General features: G+C 34.3%; 1 protein-coding gene across 1 annotated transcript in view; it reads right to left on the bottom strand.

The window, feature by feature from the left end:
• LOC142331549 (midasin) overlaps positions 1–20,769 on the bottom strand; it is a 640,891-nt gene that overhangs the window by 120,493 nt on the left and 499,629 nt on the right. Inside the window, exon 37 of the mRNA XM_075377535.1 lies at positions 19,682–19,832. Within this exon, the coding sequence (XP_075233650.1) occupies positions 19,682–19,832 (151 nt within the window). The remainder of the gene's footprint in view (positions 1–19,681; positions 19,833–20,769) is intronic.

Here is a 20,769-nt window from a genome sequence, read left to right as displayed (position 1 = left end):
CCTCTAAGTTCCAGGGTTGCCTGAGTTCTAGCCCCCCCCCCCCCCCACAAGAGCTGGGCAGTCAAACATCATGTGTTCGTTCGACTGGACTTCCCCTTAAACGCACAGCTCGTCAGCTGCGAGGCGGAACCGAAACAAATATTGGTTTAAATTTACACGGTTGTAGAGCATTCGGGCTCCCGTTGCCCTTAAAAACAAAGGAGAAGCATACCCCCCAAATCCTGTATAAATCTATACAAGGGCCTTCCCTTAGACCTGGCGTGCCATTCTTCCATCGCGAGGCTGTAAAGCCTCCGAAGGCGGGAGATGGGCAACTGTTCGAAATTTAGAACCGGTGCATTGAGATCACCGTTCCGCTCCGGCTGAAAACCGCATCCCAAGTACCTCGGCCTCCCTGTCTCTTCGCAACTTCCACATGGCCGCCCGAACTTTCACCACCAAATCGATTGGGGAGCCTTTCCTAATACAGTGGTAGCCTCGTAGGAGGTTGTTTTAAAAACACCAGTGCATACAATTAAGGGTCTACGCTGGGCACTCCTTAGATTTTGAATAAGTGCTCGATTTCTTTCCAACCTATGCACCCAAACGGACGCCGCGTCAGAGGTCATACTTTCGAAAACTCCCCGGTATACCATGTACAAATGACGGCCCGACAGCCCGTAATCCTTTCGAGCTATCCTCCTAAGCTAAGTATACTGATTTAGTGAAGCACAAGTTTTCTGAAAAGTTTCTTCCAAATACTTCTGTTCCTCACCGCAATTTAGTTCAAACTCTTATCGAAAAATTTCGGACAACAGGACACCGAGCGAAACGAAAAACCGCCTAAACTAAACGAACAGAAGCCGCTTGATATTTCGGATGCTACGGCCGAAAATCCATCAAAGTCGACCCGTAAATTACCACAACGGCAAGATAACGCGGATATACTTGCTACCGCGCGTAAAGCTCCAGGAAAGAACTGGAATTTTTTCCCTACTAAGTAATGCGGGTTCAAACTGAAACCTACAGATCACCCCAAAAGACTAAATTATTGCCGATAGTTTTAACGTTTTATCGACCAGAATTCCGTAGGTGTCCCAGACATTACGGTTTTTACAGATGAAGTGCTGTTTCATCCGGAAAGGTATATTAATTGACAAAATACAAGACTGCGGTCGACAACTAACCCCCGTAAATTATACGAACGAACTTTACGCGAAGCGAAAATCGGAGTGCGGGTCGAATCTTTTTTGAAAATAGTTAACGGCGATCGTTATCGTGCTGTTCCCGAATATATGGCGCCTCAGCGCACACAGCTAACAAACGATCGATGATCTTTTTTTACAAGATATCTTCGGAGAACGAATCGTTTCGAGAGGTTGCGGCCTGCACGATCACCCAATCTGACTTACCCAGATTCCGGTGACTTTACAGCGATCTGGGTAACCGCCATTATTGACGCAATCTGACTGTACCGCCGTTATTGCGGTAAAGTCACCGCAATAACGGCGAACGTACGAGACGTTCCAGCACATCAGCCGGTTACTGTTGAAAAACAAATGGATACGCGAGCAGTGTTGTATCGGTGTTAGAGAAGGTCATTTTCAACACCTTTTATAAATTATTCCGGTTATTGTAATATCCGTATCTACAAAATAACGAAATAAAAACATAAAGTAATAATTAAGAAAGTTTCATCATTACACTTCCATAATACAGTACACGGCAACTTTCCGAACGCAGTGTATTTACCTAAAGTAATAAGAACAATTAAATAGTTTCATAAGATTAATTATTAAAATTAAGGAATAAAACGAGTTCATCTAAGAACATAAAAGTAACGTGATGAAAAAATTAGATTAAAATTCAGAAAAAAAACAAATTATATTACACGTGCAAAGTACTATAACAAAAGAAATAAAGTAATATAACATGTTAAATCCGATAAAAAAACATAAGAGTAATATATTACGAGTAACATGGATCTGTCCCAACGGTAAGGTTTAAAGGTTATAAAACATATCTGACATAAGCAGCAGTTTTTAGTAGAACAAGATGTCACTTTTAGCGTAACGTAAATTATACATAACTTGTCTTCTGTTTTTCTTAATCGTATACGTTTTATCCGACACTATTCTGTTCAAGGTTATTTTTCAATTAAGTTTTTAATTTCAATTTCAATAAAATAATATAAAAAAAGTGAAGGAAATTACATACTCTTAGGGATTAATATAAAAAATAATAAATGGAAGCCCGTCACTTCAAATATAATTGTAATTATAATTATAAACAGATGAAAAAAATGATCTGACTTCCTCTTATCTTTCAGTTCTTTACTGTCATCTTCTACAGTATCCGGTGAAAATATTTTAACTCGCTACTTAGAACTCTTTAGCATCCACGCATAGCGAAGAATATAGTTTCTTAGCTTTTTCTTCGGCTACATTTTCATTAAATCTGTAACTCCGCATAACGCTGCCGATAAACAATTCATTTTGTCTCGACCAAGTTCAGCTGGATCTAATGATGATACATTCCGCACAAACTTTATATTTTAAAGGACTTGGTTCAACAGTATTGTGATCAGTTTGACTAATAAAATTTGGCACTCTCCGATGTTTTTATTTGTTTAACATATTTAATAGTTTGAAATGAAAGATCAATTTTCTTTAATTTACGTAAATTTTCTGTCGGTATGATCAATCGAAGCGAGTTTCGAACACGTGTTACGATGTGAAAATCAAGAGGATCTGGGTCTGAAACTGCCTTAAAACGAGTTCGCAGTCAGACGAAATCGATTTGTAAAATGCCAATTTACATTTTAGGAATCTGTCTTTACAACGGTGTACGGCTTAGATTGATGTTTCTTCGATTTGTCAATAAATTTCTTTACGTCGTTCCACATTCTAACCGCCTAGTCGTGCTGCATTTTAAAGGAAATTGTTATATCCTGTGACCGAGGTAACTTCCGGACACCGCGCTGGGCTATATTAAGCGAGAAGTAAAGATCTCATAAAAATGTGTGAATATTCCATTTGACCGATACAATTCGTGGTTTCACGGCTCCATTTACATGTAAACCGCAAACACCAGTACTCACCGAACCCTTTCCTTCAGGACATGCCTCTCTCGGCTAATCGCTGAACATTTCTAAAAAGCTTAAATTCACATTTGGTACGTCCATAGATATTTGTAATATTTTGTTTTCATCTAGAAGGAAGATACCTTCTATGAAACCGTTGAAAATATGTTGAACAGTGGACTTTCCAAAAATATAGTATTATAATACATTTTTCGTACTTTATTTGTTTCTGTAGAAAAAAATCGCACATTTGACCCCTCCGCACGATTTTATTTAAGATTTCATTAAAGCAAACCGCATTATAACACAAGAACGCAGCTAATTTTTCAGATTGCCATCAAAGTACGGTGCAAAGCCACGATCGATGATATAAGAGCATTTACTAGCTTCAGGCTCGAATTTTGACGCTATACGACTATCAAAAAACAAAATTTTAAAAGTTTCACCGATATCTTCGAGTAAATTTAAGGATAACTTATTTCGTAAGACTTTGTGAACCCGCATAATATCCGTCTTAAAAAACTAGTCTTTATAACAAAAATAAGTAATCGTGTTATTTTGCGTAAACGAAATCGAGGATTCAAACGTATCGTTTGCTGCAGAAACGCTTTTACTTCGACCAGAAGATCCGGGCAAAGAACATACAGATGTATCACAACCACCGTTCTCACAACTCTCGATCAAAGTTTTACTGTTGAGTCGAAGTAGCGCCGGAAGATAAAAAGGTTTTCAGCGAAAACCGAAAATTCCTTATCTTAATAATTCCGTTATGCCGATTTCCTTTTGTGCGAAGTCACTGCCTTTGCCCGGTCTAAAATGTTTTTGATATACATCACAAAAATCTCTACCTCTTTTCAATCGACTTAATCCCGGGTGTACGTTTATATCTAACCGCTGCTCGTTAAAAATCTTTTTAGATGCCGTTTAAAAAGCGATTAATTATCTAAAATAAAAACAACCGTTTGAAGATGTTTGACAGAAATTACAAGGAAACGGTTAACAACAACCTTTAAACTTTTCAACGGTAACTTTTTGTCAAAATTTCACCGGTGAAAAAATTAACCGCAATTTTGAATATTCCTCCTTTAATATAAAAAAAAGGTAATTAGGGAATGTAAGTAAAAACAGGACAAGTTAACGACCGCTTGATGCACGCAGTTTCAGAGGTGATTGGAAGAGGGTGACGGCCTCTTCCAGACGCCGAAAAAGTATATCGCATATATTTTGGGGTTAATTTTTTAAAAAATACTTGGTAAATAAATAACATTACTAAACTTAAATCGGTAACAAAAATTCCTTTCTGAAATTATTTTCTATTTTCTTTGATTTTTTCTAAAAATTCCTGAAGGTTTCCCGGCTAAGTTTATATTTCCATGTAGCGGGGACCGTGCATTATTTATTATTTGTTTCATCATCGCTTTCATTTTCAGTTTTTTAATTATAATACAGCCGCGAAACAGATAATAAAAGTTAAAAGTTTTACATTTTATAATGCGCGGTTCCAAAAAAAACTACATTAACAGTACTTTTATAGAGTAATAGATAAATAGTTATTAAAATATTTTAATGCAATTAACTGTATTTTTGCGACTGAATTTTATTTCGTGTATTTATTTACGTTGAAGTTATTGATTTTATTTTTTTTTTTACGAGGTAAAAACATATAAGGCGAAGTGAAATATTTATTTCTAAACGACTAAGAAGAAAAAATTAATAAAAACGAAAACAGGAAGAAGTAATAAAAATAAAATTAATTATAAGACTATAATACACCGAAGTGGTAGTCGATATTAAAAAGAAGGTAAAATAATGATGAAGTAAGCAGTATAACCTTAAAACAATTAATTCCGCTAAAAGGAATTTTTTAATTTAATGTACTTGTCATATTAAAAGTTTAATAAAAAATTCGTTTCCGTCTTTAGTAATACGATTTTTAAATCGATATCTTATTAAACTGACGATTTTATAGAATATTTTCAAACCTAAAATCTAATCGATGCAAAAGGTTATGTACGTACATTTTATTTTTTAAAAGAACTGAAGTTAAATAAATCTTTTCTACGTAATAATTAACAAAAAAGAAAAATATTTTTTACACGTAACGCTGGAAATAAGTCTATTTCTTTTCAAGACCTACGATAGGTGAAATGAATTCAAATATTTATTTATTTATTTATGTATACCAGGTTATGTAGGCCAATCTTAAGGAACCGATTTTGATCATCAAAATAAGCAAAAACGTTCACGAGGAATAATTTCCTATCTCGCTTCACTTTCCCTCGGTCTGTATTTTGAGTTTTATTCGATAAAAGTTCATATGTTACGAATGCATCGAGATATTTTAATGAAATTTGACGCACCCTACCTAAAACATCTAGAAAATAAATAAGTTAAAAAAACTTATTTTTAAAAATTCAAAAACGGTGGCCGTTAAATTTTTTTTAACTAATACCTCTGTAAATAATAGTTTTATCAAAATATTTTATATTAGATAAAATAAGTCCTTTTGCTGTGAACAGAACGTCAGTACGTCTCGGGGATTTTCCTAGAGATTTCGGGAGCGTTTAACAATCTGCGATGACCCTATGCCGTTTTCCAATCACAGAGGCAGGGATGCGATGAAAATGAACTGCAGGTGTTGAGAGGTTATTTCAGTCGTCGGGGTGTGTCGTCTGCGAGGGCAGCCGTGAAGTAGGAAAGACGCTGTCTAAAGGTTGTCCCCAAGGCGGTGTGTCGGGTCCTCTTTGGTGGGTGGTGGAGTTCGACTCTCTTCTACAGCCGAGGTTGCCCCGCGAGTGTCTTGTGGTGGTCTACGCGGACAACGGGCTTCTGCTGATCGAAGGATGCACGCGGAGGGAGGTCGAGCTCAGGGCCGCTGGCGCATGCAGGGTGCTTGAGTCGTGGGCTCATCAGCACAAGATGACTTTTAACCGGTACAACACCACGATGATGCTCCTTAAAGGCCGTTTGGCGGAGAGTCGGCGAGTTCGAGTATCGATGTCAGGCCGTCGAATAAAGTTCAGAAGTACGTCTGGTTCTATCTTGATGAGAAATTTCAGTTCAAGAGGCGCTTTCAATACGTCGCAGAAAAATCTTGTAGTGTCTTTTTTTGGGATCCGACGTGTAGTCGATCCGAATCGGAGTATCAATTTTAGGGCCCTAAGCGTGTGTGTGTGCGTGTGTGAAGCAATTAAATTGTAAGCTGCGCCAGTTTGAGCGGATAGGATGAAATTCCGTAGTTATAGAGATATATTATCGAGGGCCAAACGACTATTACTTTTGACGGTAACAAGTAGCTGCCGGACGGTCACGGGAGCCGGTCTTGGCGATCGGGAGAATGAAACCGATCGATATTCCAGCTCTTGAGAAACAGGAGCGGTATGATGCTAGGAAGTTGGACGAGTTGATTTCCGAAAAGATTCGGGAAATCGAGCGACACGGTTAAGCTATATGGCAGGCTAGATGGGATGAGACTACTCATGGGCGACATACGCACGATCTCTTCCCAGACATTAGAAGCTTGCGGGGCGCCTCATGGGTTTCCCCTAACAAGTACGTAACTCAGTTTCTTACCGGTCACGGGTCTTCAGGGGTAGACTGGCTGGGTTCGGCCTGGTGGATTCGGGTCTGCGCCCGTCGTGTGGGGTGCAGGACAATGTCTTCCATGTGTTGTACGGGTGCGCCACCGCAGTAATTTGTCGACTGGATACCGTCGGAGCAACGCTTGACATCAGTCAAAACTGAAAGGACCGAGCCGAATGGTCTGTGGTTGCAGAATTTCTGCAATAATTGGCTAGGGAACTAATTGCGGAGGGAGTTCCTGCGTACTTTTTTTTGTTATTGATTTTATTTTCGTGTTTTCTGCTTTTTTTATGTTTTACAGCGTTTGTGTCCATATCGACTCGCTTTACCTTTCGGGTAGGTAGGCGATTCACTTCCTTCGACGATTGTAGTTTTCAGTGTTGCTTGAGACTAGAGATGTGTTTTGTTAGTTTCAGTAATCGTTACACCGACGGGAATGTCGCTTGTGGCATTTGCATCGGTGGCATCTTGGGGCGAGGCGACTGAGAGATGTAATATGCCGAGGTTAATAACATGACCTCCGGTAAATCTTTTTTTTTGATGTTCTGAATAAGCCCCTTAAGTTTGGTCTACACCTCCTTGGACACTCTGTGTAACGTACATATATTCACTTTTACACACACCTACACACGCCACTGTTTGTACATAAATATAAGCTTGAATTTCAGTAATTTACACGTAATGTGACAACTTTTTACCAGGTGCTATTCACTACATAAGAATTAAAATCCACAGTTTAAAGTTAAATAAAAAAGAATTTTATAATTATTTTTCCAGTTATAGACAAGTTTTATAATTATTATTATTCAGTATTTCTGTACCTTAAAAAAATAAAAATTGAATTTTCTCACTCGATCGTGACCGTACATTCACTGTAATTACGCAACATTAAACTGAATCTTAAAACGCTTCCGCAACGATAAAAAACCTTTATAAATTGAATTAAAAGTTTATAAAAAATAATAAAAAGAAAAAATACAAAAACATCTTTTCTTGAAAAACTTTAAACGAACGCCATTTTTACTTCCTTCTACGAGGTAAAGGAAGTATTGTGATCGCGAAAAATTTCGGTTTTCAGATTTCAACGGAAATATCCATTTTGACCGTCCCTGAATCCACTTTGACTAGTTTCGGCATGAGGTATGTACATATCTCGCATAACTCACAATCGATAGCCAAAAACATTTGGATTTTAGACTTTTTCTTAACTGCAGTAATAAGCCCGTATCGACAGCTTTTCAACGATATATCGTCATAAGTGGTACTTATTTTCATCGGTTCCAGATTTATAGCCGAATAAAACTTTAATTAATGAAATATTTTGAACTTACAAGGGAAGGCACATCGGTTCAAATCAGACCTTCATATCCTTTTTTTTTAATTTAAATGTATTGATTTATTAATAATTGTTAACCCGTGACTGTAAAAAAACTTGACGTAAATAATAATTCAATAATAATAAAAAAGAAAAAGATATGAAAAAAAATCAGAAGTTATTAGCGAAATAAAATTTTACGTACTGTTGATATTGTTAGACAATATTCTCCCTAAGTCGGAGCTGATCAATTCGTTTATCTGTTTATTGTTGCCGATCATTTAATCGCTCTTTGGTATAATTATTCTGATCTTAATTTGTGTACACGTTCTCCAGTTTTTTAATTTTCTCTCTCTTATATTTAATCATCCTCTCTTAATCTTTTTGTTCTTTCTTCGCTTTTAACATTTTCTTCCTCGTTATATTTATCATCTTCTCTTAATGTTTTTATTCTTTCTTCGTTTGCAACATTTTCTTCCTTTTTTTTAATTTTCCTTCGTTTTTTTAATGTAATTGATTTATTAATAATTATTAACCTGATTGTAAAAAAAAAATACAATAAATAAAAATTTAATAATAATAAAATATATATATGAAAAAAAATCAGAAGTTATTAGTGAAATAACATTTTACGTACTTTTAAAAATGTATATATGTAATTTAATAGGCGTAAAGGAAGTCATATGGTGTCCACATCAGATTTTTCTGTAAAAATTTTACATTTCTAAATAAAAACGATCGTAAATAAAAACAATTCATAAACATTATAATCAAAAATTATCACGCCACTAAAGAAAAAAATTAGAATCTGGGAAACAAATCTACATTTGAACTGGCCACGACCGAGAAAAATTAACCGGATGGATTTCTCGTTAATAAAAATGGAAATATAAATAAACACGTACTTTACACAGACAGATCGTAACAGAAATTAAATATTATATAAATCACAAAGGAACTACTCTACGGTTAACAATGAGGAATTACTACACCGCTCGCGTGGAAGTATCAATAAAAATCAGGGGAAAAAATTCAACAGAAATGAAGAGAATAAAATAAAGAAAAATAATTTTGTTAAAATTAATTAAAAATTTGCGTTTCTCATAAAGGTTTTCTTCTCTTTTGTATTACGATCTGCGTTAGTGTATTTTCGCCACAACGTCTCTTTCTTAATAATTTACAAAAGTTACAATTATAATTAATTAATTAATGCAAAATTAATAAACATGAAACGAGTAAATTAACGAAATTAAATGAAAATCAATATTTTCTATTATTTTAAATTACAATAGCGTAATTAAAGAATTTAAAAAAATCTAATTACAAAATTAATTTGCGTTTTTAATACTAACAACAAAAATTAATATCAATAAATCCAGTTTTTATCATAAAGGAATTTTAAACAGGGTGCGGTGAGGAAAATTGTACAAAAAAAAAATATTTTCCGAAATATTTTCAATCGATTTAAAAAAAATTCAAATTACGCCGATCATAATCATTATTTACGTCGATATTGAATATCATAACAACATATTTAAATCTTCTGTATTGAAAATAATAAAAACAGATGAAAATATAATTAACGAACAAGGAAAATTTGAACGCGATGATGGCCGAGAGAAATAATAAATGCGATTTAAAAATTCATCGCAAATGTATATATATATATATTTATATTTGTAAATATAAAAAAACGAATCAAAATTAAAATATATTTAAATAAGTATCGAAACAGTAGTTCAATAGTTCCGCTATCTGAGGACGACTTTCAATAAACAGCGAAACCTTCACTCTTCACCGTAAGAACTGACCGAATAAAAGCCATCGTTACTGTAATTCAGAGCGCTTTTTATACCTCGGTAAATTCATACGCGACTAGAGAGGGGCTGACAATGTGAAGGAACTAATTTAATTAATTAATATACCGCTTTCTGCTGATACAAGGAGTCTTTCTATATACAACACTTCAACTCGACGGGAGAAAAATTTCTATACAAAGATACAATTAATGTTTAATTTAATTAAATTATACATCGAACAAATTCAAAAGATATTTTTAATATTATGTAAATTAATACCGGTAATTTTGGTAAATTATCGATAAAAAAACTTATTACAAACGGACAGTATTTTTTTTAATGTTTATCGCTTTCGATGGACATCCACATCCACTAAGGTTTTCTAGTTTTCGGTTTAAAGTTAAAATTTAAAATTCACAAAAACGTAAAATTAAATAATAAATCTACATCGTTATCGTCGGATTTACCTGATTTCAACATAATATTTGTTGTTTATCGTCGATCTTTATTAACTTTAAACGATTTCATATCCGTTTCGGCAGGAAAATCGTTATTATTGTTTTCCTTATCTTTTTATTTACTTTTATATATGCACTGCGAAGCCCTAATTTATTTAATTACAGCGTACAACGGGTTATAATTTGCGTTCGGGTATTTTTATGTCGTGAAGATTTTCATCTGAACTATACAAAATCTCACGATCTGAACGTTGCATTTTACACGCACCAGTATTTTTTATTACTTACGTTTTTTTATTAGTAATAAAAAACGCTTTTGTTACTTTTTCTAGTGGCTGTGCGGTGCGCGTGAAGACAGCCACCGATAGTAGTCGCTTACTGTGAGATCTGTGATATTCATTATACAACCGGTCTTTACAGTAAACAGAATGAAATGTCTTCGCTTGAACGGCTACATATCACACGCGTTTTGGTAGGTTGTCGTGCTTACAACCATCCATATATTTATATACGATTGCAATGCAGTGTCTGTTATTCTTCGGAATGGCTATGTCATTTTAATATCGGTTTGTGCTCGAGTCAGGTGACCTACAATCATTATGGAACTCAACGCACATTTAATTTTTATTTTAAAGACCTGCCTATTTTCTCATAGTTTTGATTATTTTAATCTATTTTCACACAATCGATACTAAAATTGTTATCGTTAAAAAACTAATTCTGCGATTTTGTAATATATTTCATTTTATGTTATGTTTATTTCGCCCGCAGAAAAGTTACTTTTATTAAATTAACAACAAACCTTTATAAAAATAATAATATATATCGAGAGAACATTTTTGTGATAATTGCAATTCCACTTGCGGTTGATTTTCACCTGTAGATACTTTATTGTAATTTAAAAATAAAAACTCATCGATATATTGAATATGTAACACCGATATTTAAGCAGAGCAGGACTCGGCGCATAATACATATTAATCTATCCTACACGGCAGAAATTGTTAATAATAACGACGATTCAGGACATAATAATTATATCGTGAACACAGTAACCAGGATGTATACGTCGTATATTAATTACCCCGATATAAATCACCGACGCACACAAATTGTACGATATGAATATATATACATATACACACACACAAAAGGCTGTGAACTAGACGGAGAACAGAATAGCACGAAGTTAAAGCCTGGCCGTACATATTTAAAGATGAGAACGACAATCGCGATGTTATACGATACACACTACCAAACGCAATTTATATACGATTTTCTTTTAAGATAATTAACAAACATTAACGATAATTGACTTAGTAAATAGTACTAAAACGCGAAGAATGTCTGCGTACCAGATTTCTTAAATTTCACGACGTTTAAAAGTCCACTAAAACAAAGAAAAAGCGAGGGCAAACTTCTGTACGTACTCGTGCGTGTTTTCCTAATGAGCGGAGGTAGTATGCGTAAAGCAATGCTTTCCATTTAAAGGGGGAAATTAATCTGTTCCGTTACACCATCCGTCCCTATTTCACTAACTTGTGTCTTGTGGCGTGTCCCTTTACGTCCCTAATATTGTTCTCCGGTTTCTTGTCACCGCTATTAACGCTTTACAAATTATTTTTGGCAAAATTTCTATTTTCGTTGGTTTTTTTTATTAAAATCGCCCGTAACTCCTTCCTAGTTGTTCACCTGTAAAAGAAAGAAAATATCTCTACCTGCCCGTTCTTCACGATAGCTGTGAAACTTGTAGCCTAGAAGCGCTGCAATAGCAATGCCGTTTATAGGAGTGAATCTGTCGCGGATCAAGTCGTTATAATATAGTCGCTATCGAGCCACGATCGGTAGCGGTGGAGTTATTTACGCTCCCCAACAGAGATACTCGTGTTTGTTTTTTAATCGAGTACGTTTTGTCGTTTTCGTTTCTTGTGTTAGTATTTTGTTTTTTCACCGTTTACCGGTTCAGAAGTTTTCTTTTTTGTTCGTTTTTATTTTACCGTTCGATAAATAATAATTCTATTTTATCGTTATCGTTAAATAAGGGACTGGTTTTGTACTGGCTCCACTAGTCGTTTACTAGTCGCTGTGGACCGCTGTTGTTTACATGTCACCTTCCGTTTCCCGTTAATTTTTTTGTTTATTCTTATATCGTCGGGATAAGTGCGGGTATTCCGTAGTTATTTGTTTCGAAGGAGGAGGGTAGATGACCCGAACTGCCCTTACTGCGGGGAACCTGATGATCCAGAACACGTGCACGGCTGTTACAGTACAAATCGATTCCGATAATGTTATACGCTGCATGTTGACTAACGCCTACAACTTTACTGCAGACTCGGGGTTCGTAACCTCAGTCCTGAGACAGAAAGATCGGGAGGCGAGAGGATAACGGACAGCGACCTTGCTGTGGAGGTTACAGGCAGGACACAAAAGCAAGATCCAACTGGCGAGCCGAGCTGTCACTCCGTAGCTGTCGTGCTTGAAGGCACCTCCCGGGCCTGTGTTATAAGCTTAATTGCGGGTCCGGCCCTGGGAGAGGAGTTGGTGAAGTAGAAGTTTAGTCGGTAGGGCGCAGGTATACCGTACGCGCATTAACAAGATCTTGCGGAACTTGTTAGCGAGTCCAACACTCCCGTTCGTAAATGGGATTCCTCTCTTCACCGTGAAAAAAAATACGTTATAATTACATCGCATTATAATGACGCCACCTAATCGTTGATGACCCGTAGGTGTGATGGTCACACTTATATATAATCACTCCTACATCAATGCAATTACATTTTTTATGAAAATTGCCCCACGTGAATTTGGTTAAAGGACACACACACACACACAGAGAGAGAGAGAGAGAGAGAGAACATAATGCACATCTGTATTTAGATTTTTTATGTAGAGATTATGCAGAATTGAAATAAAATATACATCTCAGTCTTTGGGTCTTTGTTTGCTTTTTAAGTGATATTTATGAAATTTTTGTCGACCAATTTATAGCCTAGTTATTTAACTAGGCTAAATAAATGTTATTTTATAAATAATGTAAGTAATTTTTTATATATATATATATATATATATTTATATACACGAGTATATATATGAATAAAGCTGTACTATATACAAAAAAAACTAATACTACATACTAGTAAAACTATACTATAGTATTATAATACATATATATATATATATATATATATATATTTTATTATATTATATTAGATATTTATTGGAGATTTGACTACTACTCTGTAACAAAATATTAAAAAAATAAATTTTGAAACTTTTTCACTACGAGGGATCAAGTTTAGAAAAGGAAAATGGAAAGTTAAAATAATTTATTAAAGCTAATTACATTTTTAATAACTTAAATATTTAAAATTGCTCCAAAATTTGAATTTCCAAAACTTGAATAGTTTGCTTTTCAAATTGATTCTTTCCCTGGCCACATAATCCCAGAACGAGAGAAGCTCCTTTAAGACTATATCAGTTCGTGTTCTCGGTCGGCGGTTTAATATCTGAAAGAAAGTAAATTTTCCACACGTACAAGCGTTTCACTTGATCGATGCAAAACGGTCGATCAGTATTACGCTACTCCAAACCGAGTAAAAGTGTCCAATTTGTTGATGGATTGCGGGTAACCGATGCCTCGAATGCCTTAAACTTTCCTCTAGGATTCCTTCGAGGGTCGATCGTTCTTTTCATTGTCCTTTATCTCGTCTTTCTCGTTATCGGTCTTGCGGTTTCAGGTATAACAACGGTCAGCCCTTCGGACAGAAAATGTTTCGACTTTTGGAGCACCAACATCCGTTATCAGTCGCCTATAAATCGATTCAGCGATTACATAGAAGCCGACGGTCGAAGTACCAACAGACTCGGATAAAGCTGGACACCCTCAATTACAGTTTCAATGAACGGGTAAAATTTTAATTTGCGCTCTAATTCCTGTACGGTAGGTATCGAGTTTGTTGTTTTTAATAACATACCGTTGGGAATTTTATCAAAATACTGCAAGACATGGCAACTGCGGAAGATAAAATTATAAATAACTTTGGTGAGAAACACTTAATAATTTTTTAAATGCGGGCTCTTCCCTCCGCTTTGCGAAACTGCTGTTTTTTTATACTCGCTTTCCGGATGCATCTTAAATTTTCGTACAAATTATATTTGATCTGTGCCTTTCTCATCTTTCGTGAAACACAGCTTTTTGCGATTTACTTAGCCGTGTATCATTTTTTGAAAAATGTTTTCAATTAATAAAAATTAACGTGAACATTATGAACAGAATATTTTTATCGTTATTTTCTTTCTGATAATATGTATTTACTTTGAATAGTTTTTTTTAAATATATATATATAAATGAGGAATTATCTTAAAAGTCTTTTTAGAAAAAATAACGAATATTATATCGCCCTTAATATACTTGAACCGCGTTATCCAAACAAATATTTTTCATCGCTATTATCGCTCTTGTTTTATGTTTTGTGTAAAAGTTTATTTTCTTAATTCCCCTGAGGTAATAATTCTTTCTTTCGTGTTTTGTATTAGTTACTTTTTAATAAATATTTTTAGGTACGGTTATTGCGTTTTAAAATTCACTTTTGTATTTTATGAAAAGAGATTAACAAAAGAATTTTTACCGGTAACGCATTGTAATTTTCTTAAGTAAACTAATATACTTATGTTTGTTTTCAGCCGATCGGGTTTATTCTCATATAATAGGTTCTTAAATTAAAATGAAAGTTATTTAAAATTTGCTCTACTTCAACAGTAGTCTACGGCCAATAAATTTTATATATCGTACTGTTATTCCGATATCTTAAATCCTACTTTTATTTTTTTAAATCTATTTCATATCTTAAATAAATACTCATCGAGGAATATTAATACGGTCGGTAAACAAAATACCTGTGTAATAATTCATATTTATGATGCAAGTAACGTAAAGCGTAGTCTGTTAATTTTCGTAACGATGTACAAAAAGTATGCGCTCAAGTAACTTCCATTAATTCCTTCTAAATACGAATTATTTTTTGTATTTATTTATTTTCTTTACTTAAATGTTTACTATTATTTTTAAATACGGGTCGCACGGCAACAGTCTATTATAATACCTCTAGAGCGTCACCGCACTATCTTAGCTGATTTTTTTACTTGTTATTTTTAGAAAACAACTTCCCTATAAAAGGATAGCGATGATTGCCGCCTACCCGTCTTTCTATGAAGCAGCAGAAAGACGGGTATTACGAATATTTTTAAAAATTTAATAAATGCTGGCAAAAATTTATAGCCGCTGAAGGAAACTCTTTTGAAGAAAATGTTGAATAACGTTTTTTTAAACGAACAGTTTTTTCGAAAAACGAACGAAATATACTTACTGTTTTTTAAAAGATAAAATGAACAAATTTCGTGTTTATTTTACATATTAGTTATATCCAAATTTCAAACGATATAGATAAATAAAATAAAATTTCATACGCCAAACGCTCGCAAAAACTAGTAAAAACGCTGTTTTATTCCTTTTCGAAGTGGGGCAATTTGACATAAAATTTACGTAGACATATATATAATGTATTTTAATGTTAATCGATTATTTTAATACAAATACGCACGCACATACACATATATCAACGGCAGTCAAATAAACACTTCAAATAACGAAACGAGAATATTACAAAATCAAAATACCGATCAAAGTTTGGCAACTAATAAGAAAAATTGCTGTTTGCTAAACTACCCTATAAACGAGCGAAAAGAAAAAGTTCTTCTTTTCCTTACAGAATTCAGATGGTTATCGCGGGGGGAAGTGTTACGACCGGTTATTGAAATTGTGATGTGAATTAATATTTTCCAAGATAAACCGTTGCCGTTCTCGATGTTTTTACAAAATAATGAGTATATATGTTGCCGTCGGTTTTCTTGATGATGTATTTTCACATCTAAACGACCTTAATGTAAATTTACAAGGACGCGATAAAAACATTTTACTTCTTTCTTTTTTCCTGTTTAGCCTCCGGTAAAGGATGAATGAGGATGATATGTATGAGTGTAAATGAAGTGTAGTCTTGTACATTCTCAGTTCGACCGTACCTGAGATGTGTGGTTAATTGAAACCCGACCGCTAAACAACACCGGTATCCACGATCTAGTATTCAAATCCGTGTAAAAATAGCTGGCTTTACTAGGATTTGAACGCTGGAACTCTCGACTTCCAAATCAGCTGTTTTGGGAAGACGCGTTCACCGCTAGACAAACCCGGTGGAGGAGAAACGCTGCCCTAGGAGACAGAATGCTGAGGGCGAATAAAAACAATTCTCCCGAGTAAGTAGTATTTTCTTACTATTAATTAATTAATTAATATCATTAATTAATAAAGTATTTATTATTATTATTATAAATAACTGCGCGAAAACTTACAGCAGTATACATAAAACTTCAGTTAACGGCGTCAATCACGACACAAAGTTAATACTTCAAAACATAAAATTCAATACGATTGAACGTAATCGCATCGCGAATGAAAATTAAAGTATTGTAACCGTAAATGGAGGGAGAGACAAAATAAAAAGTTTCCATACTGCAGATATTCGACCGCAGATAGTACAGGGTTGTCGGAACGGAGGGGCGAACGTAAAAAACAGAAAAAGTGTGAAGAAAGATATACGTTAAAATAAAATATTAGGTTTCAAAAAACCTAATAGGTATTACCTAATAAGTAAATACCTAATTAGGCGTAAAAAAAATTCGGTATAGTTTACGCTCTTGGAGTTAATATACAGGAATGTTTTCTAAACGGATATAAAAAAAATAATTATTAGTACTGTAATTATTGCTGCATATAATACTATCCATCCGTCAAAACAGAAACGCAAGCATTCGGATCGTGAACAATATTACAAAGGAATCCGCCAGGAATTACCCTTCCTTTCCATCGTCGCTCCTCCATCACCATAACGTTGACGGACAATGATATCGACAATACGCCGATAAGCTTATTACGAGATCGTTGACAACAGTCAAAGTCCGAACCGATTTCAATTAAGTATTCTCGTAATCGCTTTTGTTTTAAAAAAAAATTGTTTTAAGTCGCTTATAATGAACATTACGTAAAAAAAGTCTAATAAAACTTTAAATACGTAACTTTTTCGTCGAAACGGACAGGAAAGATTATGCGCTATCGTCGACGAATAAAACTATATCGACAAAAATAATTTTTTTAACGAAATACGGGAATAGAAAACTGAAGATACAAATACAATCGAACCTTAGGAAAAATATCTTCGGGCGATGAATGAAGATCGCTCAGTAAAGAGAGTTTAAGAGTTTAATTATACACGGATCCGGTAAAAATACTCGCCGACAAATTGACTTTATAAAAAAAGATTTACAAGAATTACGCTTTCCTTCCTTCCGTACGCGCTTTGAAAAATATGAAAGTCCAGCCTGAAATGTATAATAAGCTTTCTAAGAAATTTTGAAATCTGTAGAAAATAATTCTACGGAGACAATAAGTCCGTATCACACCCTGGCCTTTGACCGATCGTGACCGAAATTAAACAGCAGTACTTCCCCGCATACAGAAATCAGCGTACCGAAATTCATTTAAATCTGTCCGCATTCAGTTAGGAGATATCAAACAAAAAACAGGCCCGTCTTACAAGTACATACTTGCGGAATTTTTCGACGTTTGTTATAATCGTAACGGAAATATAAAATACTGTGAAAAATAACCGAAATAAAAACTTCTTTTTTTTTTAAAGAATTTCGACTAAACCTTCTCGGCCACATAATTGATATATAACGGTACTAAGGTGGACAACATATAACAGTTCGAAATTAAAAATAAAAATTAATTTGTTTACTGTAGTATTACGACCTTGACATGATAAACAGGTATTTTACCAAAGTGAATGAAATAGTTAAAAAAAAAAAAAATGCCAACCTTACGAGAATTCGAACTCAAGACCAGATGTTTTATAGATTGCTTTCTAATCCCCACACAAACTAACCGTCCGTTAAGTTGAAGTGTTATAGAAATGAAGGTTCCTATCTCTTCAAATAGTACAACAACCGATCTAATTTTGTAAAAAATGTTGATAAATAAATCCGACTGTTTAGAATGTAGTGAGATCGAACAACGTGATACTTGTAAATACTTGGGCGTTGTGTTAGATAGCGGTCTAACCTGGAAGAATCATATCGCGCTAGTAAAGCAAAAACTTTTAAGCTATCTTTAGGATATTTTATATTTTAAACAAACTATCCCCAAAAATAACCACGAGAAAACTTTATTTTGCTATTGCGCACAGTCGACTGGATTACGGCATCGGTTGTCGGAGAGGAACTTACGTTACAAATTTAGATTCCATAATCAAAATCCAAAAAGATTCGTTAGAATGATAAGTAAAAAAAGAACTAAGGATCGTTCTTTGCCGATATTTAGGGAATCGTCTGTATTACCGCTACGTTATTTATATGTTTATAAAGTAATGAAAAAATTCTTTATCAGAAGCGGTCATAGAGAAAGTACGATAACCGAGTACGAACTTAGAAGTAAAAGGAATGAATATGTCGCAAGAGCAAATAAGACGAGTAATATGAAGTTCTTTTCAAGTACTGCTCCTAGATTGTATAACATACTTCCAAGCGATATAAAGACGAGTAGGAACCTAAACGCTTTCTTAAAGCTAATAAGACGACGGCTACTTAATACTGATGATGCTGAAAGTATGTTCCATGTAATTACACGATTTACGATTATAAATATAATTAATTATAACGCTTTATATAATCGGTCGTAACATAGTAATAGATTTTTTACATATATAACTTAACGGGTAGCACCGGATGAAAGTTTTATTGGTATACATAAATATTTGACGACGACTGATCTTCTCTATACTTAACTGCAGAAAAGATAAGTTTCCGCCAGAGTAAATCGCGAACTGAACCGAACCTAATTCTCCTATATAAGATAAAAATGTTTCCTTTTTGTCCCCTACTCTAACAAAACAGATTAATATAAAAGCGATGGTGCCACAAAACGGGCAAGACCCTTGTGGACACCTAATCTTTCATCTTTTACAAAACCCACTTCCGATTATAAATCGAATAAATTAAGTACCATTAAGTCGAGTTAAGTTAAGTAACAAATATTAAATTGTATTATAAAACAATGTTAATATCGGTTCTAGACTGTGAATAGGTAAATCTTAGAGTACAATTATAATTACTATCAGGATTACTCCATTAATTATTAATTTTGTAAAAGTGAAAGAAAAAAAAAATTGAGTTTGAAAAAAAAAGTAGTATTATTATAGAATGCATTTCTGAAATAAAATTACTATTTTGTGTGTGAGTGTGTATGTGTGTGTGTGTGTGTGTGCGCGCGCGCATAAACACTAACCTCCTCAACGATTGTAAAATTAGCATAATTATGCACTACAACTCTTCAAAAATAAATAAAACAAAATCTACCTTTGGTCTGATATGATTCCCACAACCGCAATAGACCGCAGGCTTTTTTAACAGATGTCTGTTGCTGATTTAAAAGGAACTTTCGGACGGTTTTCCGCAGTAGTCTTCCAGCACATGCGACAATTGTTTCCAGACGTCTTTCCCAATCGGCCTTAAAAAAAATAAACAATACAAATTCAACAGACAGCATATAAATACAGTTTTATATATATATATATATATATATATATATACACACAGTTATATAAGAAATAAAAATTAAAGAATTATATTATAATATAATAATAAACATACTTCACGTGTCGTAAACAGGTAACGTTAAAAACGCATTTAAATATCTAGTCTGCGGATTAGTAAGAAACTGTGTCATACGGTGGCGTGCAAATTAATCCGTACACATGGAATTTTTTTGTTTATTTTTATATTGCGGCTGCACTGCTTGACTACACCCGTTCTTTATCGTCTGTGTAATACGAAGTTTTTTTTTGGTAATTTAGCAATTTTCATGTTATAAATACTGTTTTGTGAAAGTTTATCTCATTTTTTATTACAAAATCATATCTTCGTATTTTCTGTATCGCGTCTTGAATGTAAATAATGGATATAACTCCAAGAAAGCGTTCGAAATTTATTTCTCTTTCTGACACAGTGACAAATACCTTCTGACAGCGGTGTTGGAGTAGGGACACTGAATGCTATTTTAAAACAAATTAAAGGAACGCGTTTCTTTTCATCTCAAAGGAAAGGCAAATGCGGCAGCGGAAGAAAAACTACTCCGACGCAGGATAGGTTATTAGTGAAAAAAAGAAAACTTAATCCAAAATTATCTTCTCCGAACTTAAATCGGGAATTAGCATTAAACATTAGAGGATTGTTCGTTACTTCCGGTAGATGATATGTAGGAAAGCGATGAATAATACACCGACATTCTGAATGACACAACTTCAAAACAAATTCCCACAAGGCATCGGAGTGTTCCAACAAGATTTGGGGCCGTGCCGTACTCCCAAAAAAGTGAAAAAAATTTTCGAAGAACGAAACATTAAACTGCTCCCGCGGTCAGACGACTCCCCAGACTTAAACCCGAA

The sequence above is a fragment of the Lycorma delicatula genome, chromosome 10, assembly GCF_047948215.1.
Source record: "Lycorma delicatula isolate Av1 chromosome 10, ASM4794821v1, whole genome shotgun sequence".
Lineage (NCBI taxonomy): Eukaryota > Metazoa > Arthropoda > Insecta > Hemiptera > Fulgoridae > Lycorma > Lycorma delicatula.
Note: the sequence above shows the minus strand (reverse complement) of the source record. Positions and strands in the feature narration are given on the sequence as shown.